Here is a 14,174-nt window from a genome sequence, read left to right as displayed (position 1 = left end):
TCTGTTCATGTAAATAACCAAGTATAGACAGAGGGTAAAATTAACTGATTCTGCATATTAAGGAGCCAGAAGATCTTGAAGCTTGTCAATGGATCAGGTATTACTTGGTTCAGTTATAAAATGAATAGGAAAATAGTACCTTGATGTGGGGAGGGATAGAAATGAGTCTGATTTTTGTAGTTCAGCATTTATGCAAACATATAATTTATATTTGTATGCTGGAATTTTGTTTTCTAAGTTGCCTTCACTATAATAATAAAAATGTGTATTAACTGAGCTTTCCCGTATAAAATGTGGCAACAGAGCTCCTCAAATGTCACTCCTTATGTTTATGTAACAGTTTTGTCTTTCTCATTTTATATTTACAACAACCTCATTGAATTAGGTAGGGCAGGGATTTTTATCATTGTTTTACAGATAAGAAAAGCTCAGAGAAATTAGGTGACTTGTCTAAGATCCTGTGGCTAGTCAGTCAGTGGAAGGATGGGGACTAGAATCTCAGCTTCATTACTCCTGGTCCAGTGCTCCTTCATTTTCCATACTGTGGCTTAGTGAATTAGAGGAAAGATGCTCAACATCTCCTATGCTGGAAGCTGGATTTTTAATTGAACAGGAGACCTTAAAAATGCTAATGAAGAGTCACACTGGGAATGGATGAAAGCAAGCTGGAAACCTGTCAGATGTATTCTGCCGTCTCCGTTGTGAAACTGACATTTGAGCTTTACTTTCATATCTCTTTAATCCTTCTGTTAAAATGGTATTTATTCTCAATGTTGCTCTTCTGAGTAGATCAAAAAGCAGATCAGGAACCAGATACAAATGAATGCATACCAGGAAGTGAGTAGTGGAATCTTTCTCACAAATGGCTAAATGTTACCACTCTACATGGTGTTAAATATACTGAAATAACTAACCCCATTAATAATGCAGCATTTCTTATTGGTACTAAACTCTTGCAGCTCACAAAACTATTTCATTCTGACAAGGGTTGCATTAAAAACATTTTACTACTGTCTGTGTTGAAAGATTAATTTGTGGTTCCACTGAGGGAGAGTTATATATTTAAAAAAATTTTTATATATACAAGTATGTGTTATATATATATATATTTATATATTGCTGAGTATTATCATACTTTTGTCAGTCTCTCTGCTCTTTGAGTCTTTGCTTAAAATGAAGTTGGCACCTTCTAATGTCACTTGGCTTTTATGTTGCAGTATGGTTATGTGTATTGGATCTCCTGTGGCCTTTACACAAGACTGTAGACGTGAAGCAATTTATAATTCATTTAGACCTAAGAAAGAATTATACTTTGACATTTAGTATGTAGTATGAAGCAACCTTTATTATGTCTAGAGTTGAAGCTCTGAGGTTCAAAACTGGACTCGAACAGTATATATTCAATATATAAAGCAAGCGAACATCTGAATCTTAAGAAATTAATGTATACTTGTGATTGCTAATGTCCATCAACTAATTAACATCCACCACCAAGCAAAGATAGTAGTTGTTCACTCTTTTCTGTACAATCTTAAGATTGCTGTACGTAACTTTGACTATAACTGTCTTGAGGACAAATAGCACATTGAAAAGGTGTTTGTGGGGCCTGGCAAAGCACACAGATATGCATGTGTGTCTTCCTTAGCTTCCCAGTTTCGTAATCCTGGGCACTGAAAGTATGAAGATAATGATGCACATGCCTGCCTCAGGGGGTTCACAGGGTTTTTAACAACAGTTCTCCAACAGTCTGTGGATGTGCTAATAGGTCTTAATGAGAAGAGTAGCTAAATGAAGGAGCCATTAGATGGCAAATCGAAGTGCTGATGCTAGAAGGCAGTGGCATCTAGTCTGAAATCTGAAACTTCGCTTGGGGGGTCCTCCTGCTGGAGATAAAGGTGCTGAGCTTTGACACACAACCTGACGAATTCTTAGGAACTACCTAGGAAAAAAGACAATCCATGCTTCACCCCTTGGTGTGTGTTCTCTGTCTGGCTGCTGCAGAGGAAACAAGACTTCTGTCTCTTGGGGATATTGGGTAAAGAAGCTTTTCCAGTTGCTTTTGGACTGGCAGATATTTACGTTTGGGCGTCTTATTTTATCTTGCTATATTTTGTTCCACATTTAGCCTGAGAAGTGAAAACAAAACATAGATAGAGACATGTATGCCAATATATCTGCATCTTCATTTGTGACCTCTGAATTAGCTTAGTTGGTCAAGGCAAATAGGCTAGTCGTGTGCTGAATTCTGGATAAATTAATTTCTCTCTTTTTTTGTGATATTTTTCAAGATTACTTTTTTTTTCTTTTTTTTTTGGTGAGGAAGATCAGCCCTGAGCTAACATCCATGCCAATCCTCTTCTTTTTGCTGAGGAAGACTGGCCTTGGGCTAACATCTGTGCCCATCTTCCTCCACTTTTTATATGGGACGCCACCACAGCATGGCCTGACAAGTGGTGCATCGGTGCATGCCCGGGATCCGAACCCTGGGCCGCCAGCAGCGGAGCATGCGCACTTAACCACTATGCCACGGGGTCGGCTCCTCAAGATGACTTTTAATGCCTGGGTTGAGGTTGTTCTTTTTTTCTAGTGAAGAGTATATTCTTATCTCAAGACAAAATGAAATATGTGATCAAAACATAAATAAATGAAGCCCAATAAATGTAAAACTGACTACATTTGAGTAGTGGATATATACTTTGGAAATAATAGGGAACAGTGTTATGAAAAAAGATTTTTGCATACTCATTGGGCACACTGTGCCCTCATGGGACCTAATCTTACACTGCTTCAGTATAAGTCACCTGAATACACACACACAGACATTATTGTTTAACAAGAAATGATTAAAGCAGGCATTGTCTTGTGAGACAACATAAGTATATTTTGATACATTTGTGAGCCTAAGGCTAGGTGAGAACTACTATGTGAATAAGCAAATATTTAATATGTGTAGTACAATTTTCAATTTTCCTTCATTAGATTTCTTTTAATTAAAGATGAATTTAGCTAATGCTTAAGGCTGAATTTGAGCCATTTGAATATATATAGAAATATATTTTGATTTTTATCTATCTGTTTTCAAGTCAATATATTTGTTTCACATTGAAAAGATAATTTAAAGATTCTCTATCAGATAATGTTTATTTGTTTAGCAAATATTTATATAGGGCCTACTATGTGCCAGGCACTGTTCTAAGTGCCTTGAAAAATATTAACTCATTCAACACAAAAGCTCTGATTCACCATAAGAAAACCTTAACCATTGTGATGCTTAGGCAAAGAAGAAAATAGTTTTCTAACTAGAGTTACACAAATTAGGAATAGAATTCATCATGTTATTGTGACTTCCACAGATATACTTACTGTATCAGAAAGAAACCATAGGCTACATTTTCATATTAAATTCTTAGAGTATCCTAACTTGAATCATTCAAACTTGGCATTAGGCTATCTCTATTGAAAATTCTCTGAGTTGACAGACATCTAAAAAGTTTCTATTTTCAAAAAATAATTAGTTTTGAAATTGTAGCCTTTCATAATTCTGAATGAGAAACGCTATCAGAGAAGTAATTTCCATACTCACTAAACAAACAAACCTTCTCTTAGCACTCAATAGCCAGGACACTTTTTGATTGAGTTGTGTACAAAGATGCTTGCTGTCTGATGAAATAGTTTTTCAGCCTGCAGCATGTTAAAAATATATTTCAAGGAGATGAACCAATAAATTACAGATCTTGTAGTTCAAGGCTCTAATGTGAAAAAATAAGTTAAAACTAATTCACGTTGGCAGTGTGATTTAATATAATTGAAATCCAGCTCCAGTTCAGTAAAAAGTAACAGTTTTTAAATTAACTTTTATTTTCTCTTTGGTTCAACTCCTTGCTAGTTTTCTCTATATGATTTTTGAAAACTGCATGTTGCTTACGTTATGATCCTGTGCATGTGAAGTACTGAGCCATTAACCTTTTTACAAAAACATCTTTGTTCATAGACGAAAGAAAAGTGTGTTTTCAACGTATACCTTATGTTTGTCTGACAATTGTAAGGATAATTTTGAATGGAAATGCTGCTGTTTAGTTTCCACAGTGCCTTCACAACCTGATAATCAGTTTTCCCACCCCGACAAACTCAAAAGGATGAGCAAGTCTGTTCCAGCATTTCTCCAAGATGAGGCAAGTTTGTCTTTTGTGCTTTCAGAAAAATGGAACCAAATAGGTGAATTTGCTATGCCAAGGTTGGTGTGTTTGTATTCAGCCATGGCAGAGGCCAAAGAGGTCAGCAGGACTGACCCTTGCCTTTCATATCAATAGAGGTAGGGTTGTTGATCCTGGAACAAGGCAAGGCATGTCTCATTTGACTCAAACAGTAACTCTTTTTGGTAGTGAAGTCAAATTACATAGATTTGGGAATGTGACTTATTTCAGAACGGATACAAAAGAAGAAATCCAGGCAGAAATATGTTGGCATGAACTAACTACTCCTCTATAGTTTAGAATAGAGTTGATTTGTGAAAGTTTAGTCTCGGTGGCATGACTAGCTTGAAAGCATTTGTTAAAATAATAAAGTAACAATGACATAGCAGACTTTAAGGATATCTACTGGGTGTAGGCATTTTACATACATTATCACATTTAATCCTCCAATAACTCTGGGAGGTGGACACCATCATTATCCCCAGATATTACAGATAAGGAAACTGAGGCTAAGAGAGGTGAAGTACCCTCACTCAGCTAGATAGTGGTTGAACCAGGACTGGAGCCCAGATCTGACTCCCTTGCTGTTAACCACTGTACCTACTGTCTCAAGCAAGAACATGACTATTATCTACTATTCATTGAATACCTAGTAAGTACCAGGCACTTAATATTCATTCTGATAGTTAACTCTCACTGAGTGTGGTGTTTTCTCCATTTATAAAAGAGGAAAGAGCCTCAGAGAGGTTAAGTAACTTTCCCAAAATCCAACAGCTACTAAAAAGTAGATCTAGGACTTGAACTCAGGTCCTTTGACTTAGTTAAGATGCCATGTTCTTGCAGCCAGGTGGTTAGGAGCCTGAGCTTTAGAGTCAGACATTCCCAGTCCTGGCTTTGCTGCTAATTTGCTATGTGATTATGGACAGGTTCCTTAACTTCCCTGAGTCTGGTTTCCTAGTGCTTATGTCATTAGGTTGTGAGGAGTCAGTGAGATAATGCAGGGAGAATGCATAGCACAGTCCCTGACTCAGTGAGTCCCGGTAAATGTTAGTTGTTACTATTTGTGGTTTTGGTCTGATTTTTGATGGTGAAATAAAAAGCTTCATCCTCAAGTGTTCTCTTAGTAAATGGAATGTGAGGAAAGCTCTGGATGACACATAAACTACATCCCCCCCCCCCACCTCCTGGGCACCCTTCTGTCCATTGTTGGGCCTTAGATGAACTGTATCTACAAGTATTCAGCCAGTACTTGTGCTTGAGAGCCCACACTACAGTTCCTTTGGAAAGAATCACTCATTCTTTGAAACTAACTCATTAGCTGGAAGCCAGTGGTAGGCACCTCGTGGAGTACCTGTGGTTTTATACCTTTGTAAATATGCTTTCGTCTTGGTTGGTCATATGAATGAACAACATAATAATTTTTTTTTTGCATGGGGAAGATCAGCCCTGAGCTAACATCCATGCCAATCCTCCTCTTTTTGCTGAGGAAGACCAGCTCTGAGCCAGCATCTATTGTCAATCCTCCTCCTTTTTTTCCCCAAAGCCCCAGTAGATAGTTGTATGTCATAGTTGCACATCCGTCTAGTTGCTGTATGTGGGACGTGGCCTCAGCATGGCTGGAGAAGCAGTGCGTCAGGTGCGCGCCCAGGATCCGAACCTGGGCCACCAGTAGCGGAGCGCGCGCAGTTAACCACTAAGCCACGGGGCTGGCCCAACAATATAATAATTTAACAGGCAAATGATACCAGTTTCCCGGTTTATTTTTCTCCTCCCTTCAGTTTTAACCAGCTGCCTCAGAGCTCCACGCAAAAGAGAGTGCAAATCATTTGAGTTAGTGCATCAGAGATGCCAAATTAAGCTGTATCATTTTACCTTTCAAAGTACATGAGGTTGCACTGAATATTAAAGGAAGTGGCGATGAAATCAGGCCTTGCTCCTTTGTCCACAGTCCCTTTGAGGCTTAGCATCGATCACATTTGTCAAGTGCCAGCTATGTGAAAATCAGTGTTCCAGGTCAACAAGACAGGGTCCCATCCTTCCAATAAGTCACTAAGGATCTGCTGTACTAGGTAGAATGTAGTACGTGCTATAATAGAGAGAAAAGGACTGTACGCATGTGCGGAGAGAGTGTGACAATAGAGATATTAACAAGTTATGGATTTTTTTTTAATCCTTGAGTCAGGATTCTTTTCTTATCCATATAAGTCATAAATTTTTTCTTTAACTCCTTTCTTAATCTGCATTAGAATTGGCATCTGTTGTATTGATACATAATTGCATGGCCCCGGAATATGTTGGCATGAACTAACTACTCCTCCATAAAGGTGTTTCCCTAACCCCAGGAGCCACTGAACTGCTCCATAAACTCTCTGTCCCCAAAAGGAGCTCATTCTGAATCATGAAATTTTTTTTTTTTTTTTTTTTTTACTTTTTCCCCCAACGCCCCAGTAGATAGTTGTACTGTCATAGTTGCACATCCTTCTACTTGCTGTATGTGGGACTCGGCCTCCGCATGGCTGGAGAAGCAGTGCGTCGGTGTGCGCCCGGGATCCGAACCCAGGCCGCCAGCAGCGGAGTGAGCGCACTTAACCGCTAAGCCACAGGGCCGGCCCTGAATCATGAATTTTTAAAGCTACCATCTAATAAACTTTAGATCTAAATATAATAAAATTTATTATTGCCACTTTTCTTTCTTGACCCAGGTAAATATTTCCTGGGACATATTTAAAATAAGTGTCTTGTTGCTATTGTTTTTTTCAAAAATGTGTCAAAATCTAATGTGGGTAGAATGTATAATTTAAATACTTCCCTATAGCAACAAAAAGATAAGCACAATAGCACTACAGAAATACATAAGAGGTTGTTTAAAAAATTTTAAATATGTTTATAACTTTTAGTTGAAACAGATCAGACTAGCACTTATATTAACAGCATCTCAAGTACAAGATTTGATTTTTAGGGAAGTTAAGGCTATGTTAATAATGAGAGGAATTAAGCATGATATTTTATATTTTGACAGTAAAATTAGACCTTTTATTGTCTGGGTAAGGTTAATTTCTCATATATATCAATAAAATTCTCCAAGTGACATAAATATATAGTATTAAGAGAGTGACAAGTAAGCTCACAGTAGTGCTGCCTTCTGTAGCACCTTGGGGCCACCTTGTAGGTGAAAAAAATCACTTTATTATTTTGGTAGCTAAGCACTGCTCTCCTCCTTTGGTGAGGTCCAAGGCAGACCAGCCACCCCCTCCTGAATCCATTCCCTGGCAATTAGCACTAGCGTCCTTTGACTTTGGGAAATGTCATAGATCAGTGGGATACCAAGATATTATCTTTATCTAAACCAAGATTCTGATCTTGACTCATTCTGAATTTAAATTTTGTGTATATTATATGATGTCTTGTAGAGTGATGACAGAGAAACAGATACAGCATCAGAAAGCAGTTACCAGCTCAGCAGACACAAGAAGAGCCCGAGCTCTTTAACCAATCTTAGCAGCTCCTCTGGCATGACGTCCTTGTCTTCTGTATGTAAACAAAGGCTCCATGTTAATATCTCTCTGCTTCTGCCAACCCTGCTCTGCCATGCTCCTGCTCGCTGTAAAACAGCCTCCTGTTGTATTTCTCAGATTCCAAGGGCACAAGCTTTTTCTCTAACCCACAATTTACCTCTGGCTGGCTAAATATTCCTTTTGTGTTTTTTTAAGCATAAAAGAGTTCATATCCATTATAAATAAATATGGTTTTTGGATGTAAGTACTTCAAAAATAAACCTAAATTACCAAATAAATTTTTCTGTGCAATAAATAGGGTAACAATTATAAAGTCTGCTTATATCAGATATGCTTTTGAATACTGTTTGCAGGTATAGAATTGTACCTCTCTTTTAGCAAGCCTGATGAATAAAAGTACTGATTCACATAAAAGAATAGGAGAGGTGATTCTTTGCCTTATAGAAAGATTCAGATCAGGATTTTAAAAGGAAAACTCCCTAAGCCGATGTGCTCAGAGTTGATTTAGAGAATTTGACTTTACATAGAACTTCTTTCATAAAGTGAGGTAGCTATGTGTGCTTGTCGTATGTGTGTAGAAATATATATATGTAAATATACCCACATACACTTATCCAAATATTTCTCTGATATACATACATGTGCACATATTTCACCAGGTATGCTCAACAAATGGTAAAGCTGAGCTCAAATTCTTACCAGCCTCGAATTTGTAAGACTTTTTTAGAAAAACCTATTTAAATTGAATTTCTGCTGATAATCAAATGTATGGCCTTAGAAAGGCTTTAAACTCCCTTCATCAATCATCCATTTTCTACCCTTCCTGACCTCTAAAAGCATATGGCTCAGTAAGCATTTTCCTAGATTCAGAGGATGAGTAACATAGTAAAATTCCTTTTTAGTGCCTTGGAAATTTGATAGAGCAACGTGTCACTGTGATTTGTGTGCCTGAGGTTTCTCACATCCTCTTTCTTTAACATTTTAAATACTAAGCATGCCTAAAAATGGAAATCTGAATGCCCTCTACCATAAAATCACCCTGCTTTGAAATGAGCCAGCATCTAAATGTTTGCATTTCACTTTTCATCTATGTCTCTTAGAGGCAATTATTTTTAAACACTAGTCATGTCATGTATATCATGTCAGGTTGTCTGTGTTGCTGTGTCTTTATGCCGTATTAAATTAGCTGCTTTTATATGCAAACTAGGGAAATAATGGCAGGCAAGGATTATATCCATGATCCTTGTGTTGCATTCGAGAATGAAATAGAGACAAACTCTGCTCTGCGTTTCCGATGCTTTCAGGTGAGTGGCAGTGTGATGAGTGTTTATAGTGGAGACTTTGGCAATCTGGAAGTGAAAGGAAATATTCAGTTTGCTATCGACTATGTGGACTCACTGAAGGAGTTGCATATCTTTGTGGCCCAGTGTAAAGACTTAGCAGCAGCAGATATTAAAAAACAGCGTTCCGACCCGTAAGTACATTTTGGAGTCACTGCTTTCTTTTAGTTACTCTTAATCTTGTGTAAATTGAGAAGGAAAGAAAGTAATTGAAGGGGGAGGGTATGTGTGTGACTGTGTTAAAAGGAATATTTGAAAAGAAAACTTGGGGGGAAATGCTGTTTTATTTACTTTATAAATTCATATACCAAACTTATTAAAATATAAAAATTCAGAGAAGCACAAAATGTTTCAAGTTGGAAGGGACCTTTGAGGTCATCTTGTCTGGTTTCTTCTTTTTACAGATAAGGAGACAAGGGCCAGAGGAGATAAGCGGCTTATTTACATAAATTCAGATAATCAGCAGCAAAATGAGAGATGAGGGCTTGAACCCCGGTCTCTTTCCACTCTCAAACTTTCTTTAAAATTAGGGACATGTGGGGTATATGTCATAATGTTCAGTGGTGCAGAAAGAGTTAAGATTCTAGAATAAGGTAGTTTCCATATTTAAATCATATTCTACAGAATAACTTTAGGGGGAATTACCAATTCCTCTTTGAAATCACAGGTTTAATTGCATTTCAGTTTCTTTGCAAAAGTTGAATGGTATTCCCCACTTATCCCTATGCAGAAGTCTGATTCTTAATTATCTGGCCGGAATAAGCCCAATCTTTTTTGCTTTTATTATAAAAACAAGTGGGCTCAATAGTTTTTTTACATTGAATTTGGCTTGATTAGATGTGTGCTAAGATTAATTGCTTTTTCAAAAGACAGGAAAAAAACCTTTAAAAAATGCTGCAAGCACCAAAGCCTTTTCTTTCTTTTTTGTCTTTTTTGTGTGTGTGTGTGAGGAAGATCGGCCCTGAGCTAACATCTGCCAATCCTCCTCTTTTTTGCTGAGGAAGACTGGCCCTGGGCTAACGCCCATGCCCATCTTCTTTTACTTTATATGGGACGCCGCCACAGCATGGCTTGCCAAGAGGTGCGTTGGTGTGTGCCCAGGATCTGAACCTGCAAACCCCGGGCCACGGAATCGGAGCATGCGCACTTAACCGCTGCACCACCCAAAGCCTTTTCTTAATAGGAAACAAGGCAATAGAATTAAGCACTATGTTAGAGGCCTGTTGTCCCCCTGCCCCATTAGGTAAGGACAAAGGAAAAAAGGAATTTAGGAAATATCCCTTAAATATCTTCAGAACAGGGCTGGCCCCGTGGCTTGGCGGTTGGGTGTGCGCGCTCCGCTGCTGGCGGCCCGGATTTGGATCCCGGGCGCGCACCGACGCACCGCTTCTCCGGCCATGCTGAGGCTGCATCCCACATACAGCAACTAGAAGGATGTGCAGCTATGACATACAACTATCTACTGGGGCTTTGGGGGGAAAAAATAAATAAATAAAATCTTTAAAAAAAAAAATCTTCAGAACAATATAAAGTGATCAATTCCACTGAAATCACTTTAAACATTTAAGTATAAAGGTATTGGTGAGAACATTTATTACTTACTGATTTTCTCAGTGTCATGAAATAGTTTCTGTCAATTTCCAATGCATTTTTAAAACTAGAGGTGGAAACATCACTTTTATTTTCTCTTTCTTTTCTGTTCGACTCTCTTTTTAGGTATGTAAAGACTTATCTGTTACCAGACAAGGGCAAAATGGGCAAGAAGAAAACACTTGTAGTGAAGAAAACTTTGAATCCTGTGTATAACGAGATACTGCGGGTATCTATGGACTCTCTATCTAAGAAAATCCTAAATGGTGACCTATGCATTTAAATAGCCATGTCTTCTTAGGTAGTATCTCTACAGATGCAGTCAGTTACCAAGAAAGGAGATGGAAAGGAATACACATTTTCTGAGAAACTGCTTTCTATGAGACGATATACCATGAATGTTGTAGGCGTTATCTCATTCACTCCCTACATACCCTGCCAGGCGGGTATTATTATCTGCATCTCACAGATGAGGCAAATGAAGAGAAATAAATTAACTTGCTCAAGGATACACAGCTGATAAAATTGAGCATTGCAACCTAAATGATCTTCTAATAGCATAATTCTGATCCTGTTATTTCTCAGCTTAAAATCTTTTAGGATTCCTGTTACCCTTAGGGTCAAGTCCATCCTTCTTAACATACACACCAGTCCCTTCATGACCTGAGCTCCAGCTTCGTCTTTCCACTTTCATAGTCTTTGTTCAGGTTACCCTGATTCCTTTCTGCTCTTTGGAGGAACTACATTCTCTCGCACTGCTAGGACTTTCTGTTCCTTCAGGCTGGAATATTCTTCCCCACATTCTATCCCTGATTACCTCCTACAGCTTTAAATGCTTCTTCCTATGAGAGGCTGTCCTTAACTCCTAAGTTCCCCTCTGTCTGCTGCCTCAGTTTCCTTGTTTTGTAATAGGCTGTATTAACACTCAGCACTTTAACTACTGGTTAGATAGTCTGCTTTCCCATTAAACTGTAAGTTTCATGAGGGCAGGGACCAACTCTGTGTTGTTTATAAACTGTGAGTGCTTGGGCAAATGACTTAACCTGTCTGTATTTCAGAGCTACAAAAGGAAGATAGCAGTACCTACCTACCTACCTCAGTAGTTATGAACATTGAAAGAGTTTATATGTGTGAAGTGATTAGTATACATTAAACACTTAGTAAATGTTGTACTAAGAAGTACAGTGTCTGGGAGAAGTACTCAAAAAATGTTTATTGAAATGATAGATGGATGGACAGATGAATGGAAAAGATATCTGACTCAAATACCCATATTCTTTTTTCCCCCAAACTGTATCATGCTGCCTTAGTCACGAGTAACAGATAATTTAAAACTAAAAACATAAGAAGTGTTATTCATTCCCTCTTTCTGAAAATCCTGTCCAAGTATTTCGTTATCCTCTGAGAAAAGAAGCACAATTAAATTAACTCTCAGTTATCTGTGGGTAAATTTTCTGTACCAAGTTTTTGATTACAATTTGACTACGATATTCCTCAGCACCCTAGCTATTTCTAGGTCAGCTACTGCAACCCTATACTCAGGAAAAGCCAGCTAATTTAAATGGTAAACTCAGAGAAAGGCAAGTCTACTACAACCAAAATGAACTTTTGAGTCATATATCATAAAAGCCAAACAGAGATTATTTTTAGATTAGAAGTACTATTATCCCTTCCATGATTATATGTAATCAAGGATTGAACTACATTTTAGATGAAACCTGTTAGGATGCCAAATATTTTCCACTTGAGCACGTGAAGCAGGAAAAAACAAGTTTATTGTTTCTTGAAAAATAGCTTATCCTTGCAGGATATCAATAGTAGGAAAGATTGTGTGCATATAGGGGCAGGTGGTATAGGGGCAGGTGGTATATGGGAACTCTCTGTACTTTCTGCTCAATTTTGCTGTGGATCTAAAACTGCTCTAAAAAATAAAGTCTATTAAAAAAAATACCTTGTCCTTAGGTAGAAAACAGACCTTTGGATTAGACTTCATTTGTATTTTTAGACTGAATTTGATTGATGTTATATCTAGTTAGAACTAAAAACACCCAATAAAAATTGAATAATTGGCTTTTGTTTTTAGAGAGCTATTACTGGCTATGATATTTGAGTCATAGTTTGCTTTTCCAGAGAGGGAAAGAAAATCAGCTTTTGTGAAAGATGGATTTCAGCTCTTTGAAACAAGACTCTTAGAATAAAATGACTTTGCAATATTCTTGAGACTTGAAACCTAACAGATGAGAAAATCTGATCTGTACAGATGACTTTTCTCTTCATCTCTATGTCATAACTTTGGCATCAAGTAATATTATTCATCACTTTAATGTCCTTCTTTGAACTGCAGTATAAAATTGAAAAGCAAATCTTAAAGACCCAGAAGCTGAACTTGTCTGTTTGGCATCGGGATACGTTTAAGCGCAACAGCTTTCTAGGGGAAGTGGAACTTGATTTGGAAACTTGGGACTGGGACAACAAACAGAATAAACAATTGAAGTGGTACCCTCTGAAGCGGAAGGTAAGTTAAGAGTTTTTTGGTTGGTTGGTTGGTTGGTTGGTTTGGGGCCTGGTGTATAGGAGAAAGCTATTAGAGAATTGCATTTTCATTCAGAATGCTTATCCATAGTTTGGGATCATTATATCTTTTCACCCTGTCCCATATGTCTCTTATGCTCTTTTCTGTATATTCTATTCTTTTTTGTTTTTCCCCCTCTCTATGCTTCAGGCTGGCTATTTTTTGCTAACCTATCTTTCAGTCCAATAATTTTCTTATCTCCTAAGTCTAATCTGCTGTTACACCCATCTACAGGTTGTCAGTTATTATATTTTTTGGATTTATATTTTCATTTGATTCTTTTTTATAGATTCCACTTCTTTGCTAAAATTCTCCATCCTAACTTTATGAATATATTAATCAGATTTAAAGTGTGTACCTGAAAACTCCAATATCTTAAACATTTGCATCTCTCATCTAATTTTTTATCTTAGTTTGGTTATTTGGTCCTTTGTTCTGGTATGCCTGTTCATTTTTTATTGCATATGAAAAATTCTAGGGATAATTTGAGAGGGTTTACTTTTGTTTCTGACACACAGAGTAGGGACAGACTACCTTAATCTAATCTAGGAATAAACTGACTGGAAGCTGGGGTTCAGTTTTCATATAGTCTGATCTAGTTTTTCTTTGCCCACATTCCTAGGCTGTGGCCCTTCAGGGGTTCCAGTGAAAGCCTAGGGAAGTAGTTCTCAAACTGTAGTATGTATCCAATTCACCTGAAGGACTTTTTAAATAAAAACACAGATTTCTGGGCCTTATTCCCAAGGTTTCTGATTCAGTAAGATCTGGGCCCAAGAGGATGCATTTCCAGCAAGTTCCCAGGCATTGCTGATGCTGCTGGCCTGGGGACCATGCTTTGAGAACCAACCGCTGGTCTAGAGTATTTTGTGAGGCCATTCCTCCTTAGCTGGCTGTGGACTCCCATTTCTGTCTCTCCATCCCCGCGAGACTGCCAAAGCCCTGCTCGGCTTCCTGGTCTCTTTCT

General features: G+C 37.9%; 1 protein-coding gene across 1 annotated transcript in view; it reads left to right on the top strand.

Moving 5' to 3' along the window:
• Window positions 1-14,174, top strand: part of SYTL2 (synaptotagmin like 2) — a 107,017-nt gene that overhangs the window by 86,197 nt on the left and 6,646 nt on the right. Inside the window, exons 11-15 of the mRNA XM_014790379.2 lie at window positions 4,078-4,172; window positions 7,604-7,723; window positions 9,013-9,182; window positions 10,765-10,867; window positions 12,983-13,153. Coding sequence (XP_014645865.2) covers window positions 4,078-4,172; window positions 7,604-7,723; window positions 9,013-9,182; window positions 10,765-10,867; window positions 12,983-13,153 — 659 coding nt within the window. The remainder of the gene's footprint in view (window positions 1-4,077; window positions 4,173-7,603; window positions 7,724-9,012; window positions 9,183-10,764; window positions 10,868-12,982; window positions 13,154-14,174) is intronic.

Source organism: Ceratotherium simum, chromosome 7 (assembly GCF_057802395.1).
Source record: "Ceratotherium simum simum isolate JZ-2026a chromosome 7, ASM5780239v1, whole genome shotgun sequence".
Classification (NCBI taxonomy): Eukaryota; Metazoa; Chordata; class Mammalia; order Perissodactyla; family Rhinocerotidae; genus Ceratotherium; species Ceratotherium simum.
Note: the sequence above shows the minus strand (reverse complement) of the source record. Positions and strands in the feature narration are given on the sequence as shown.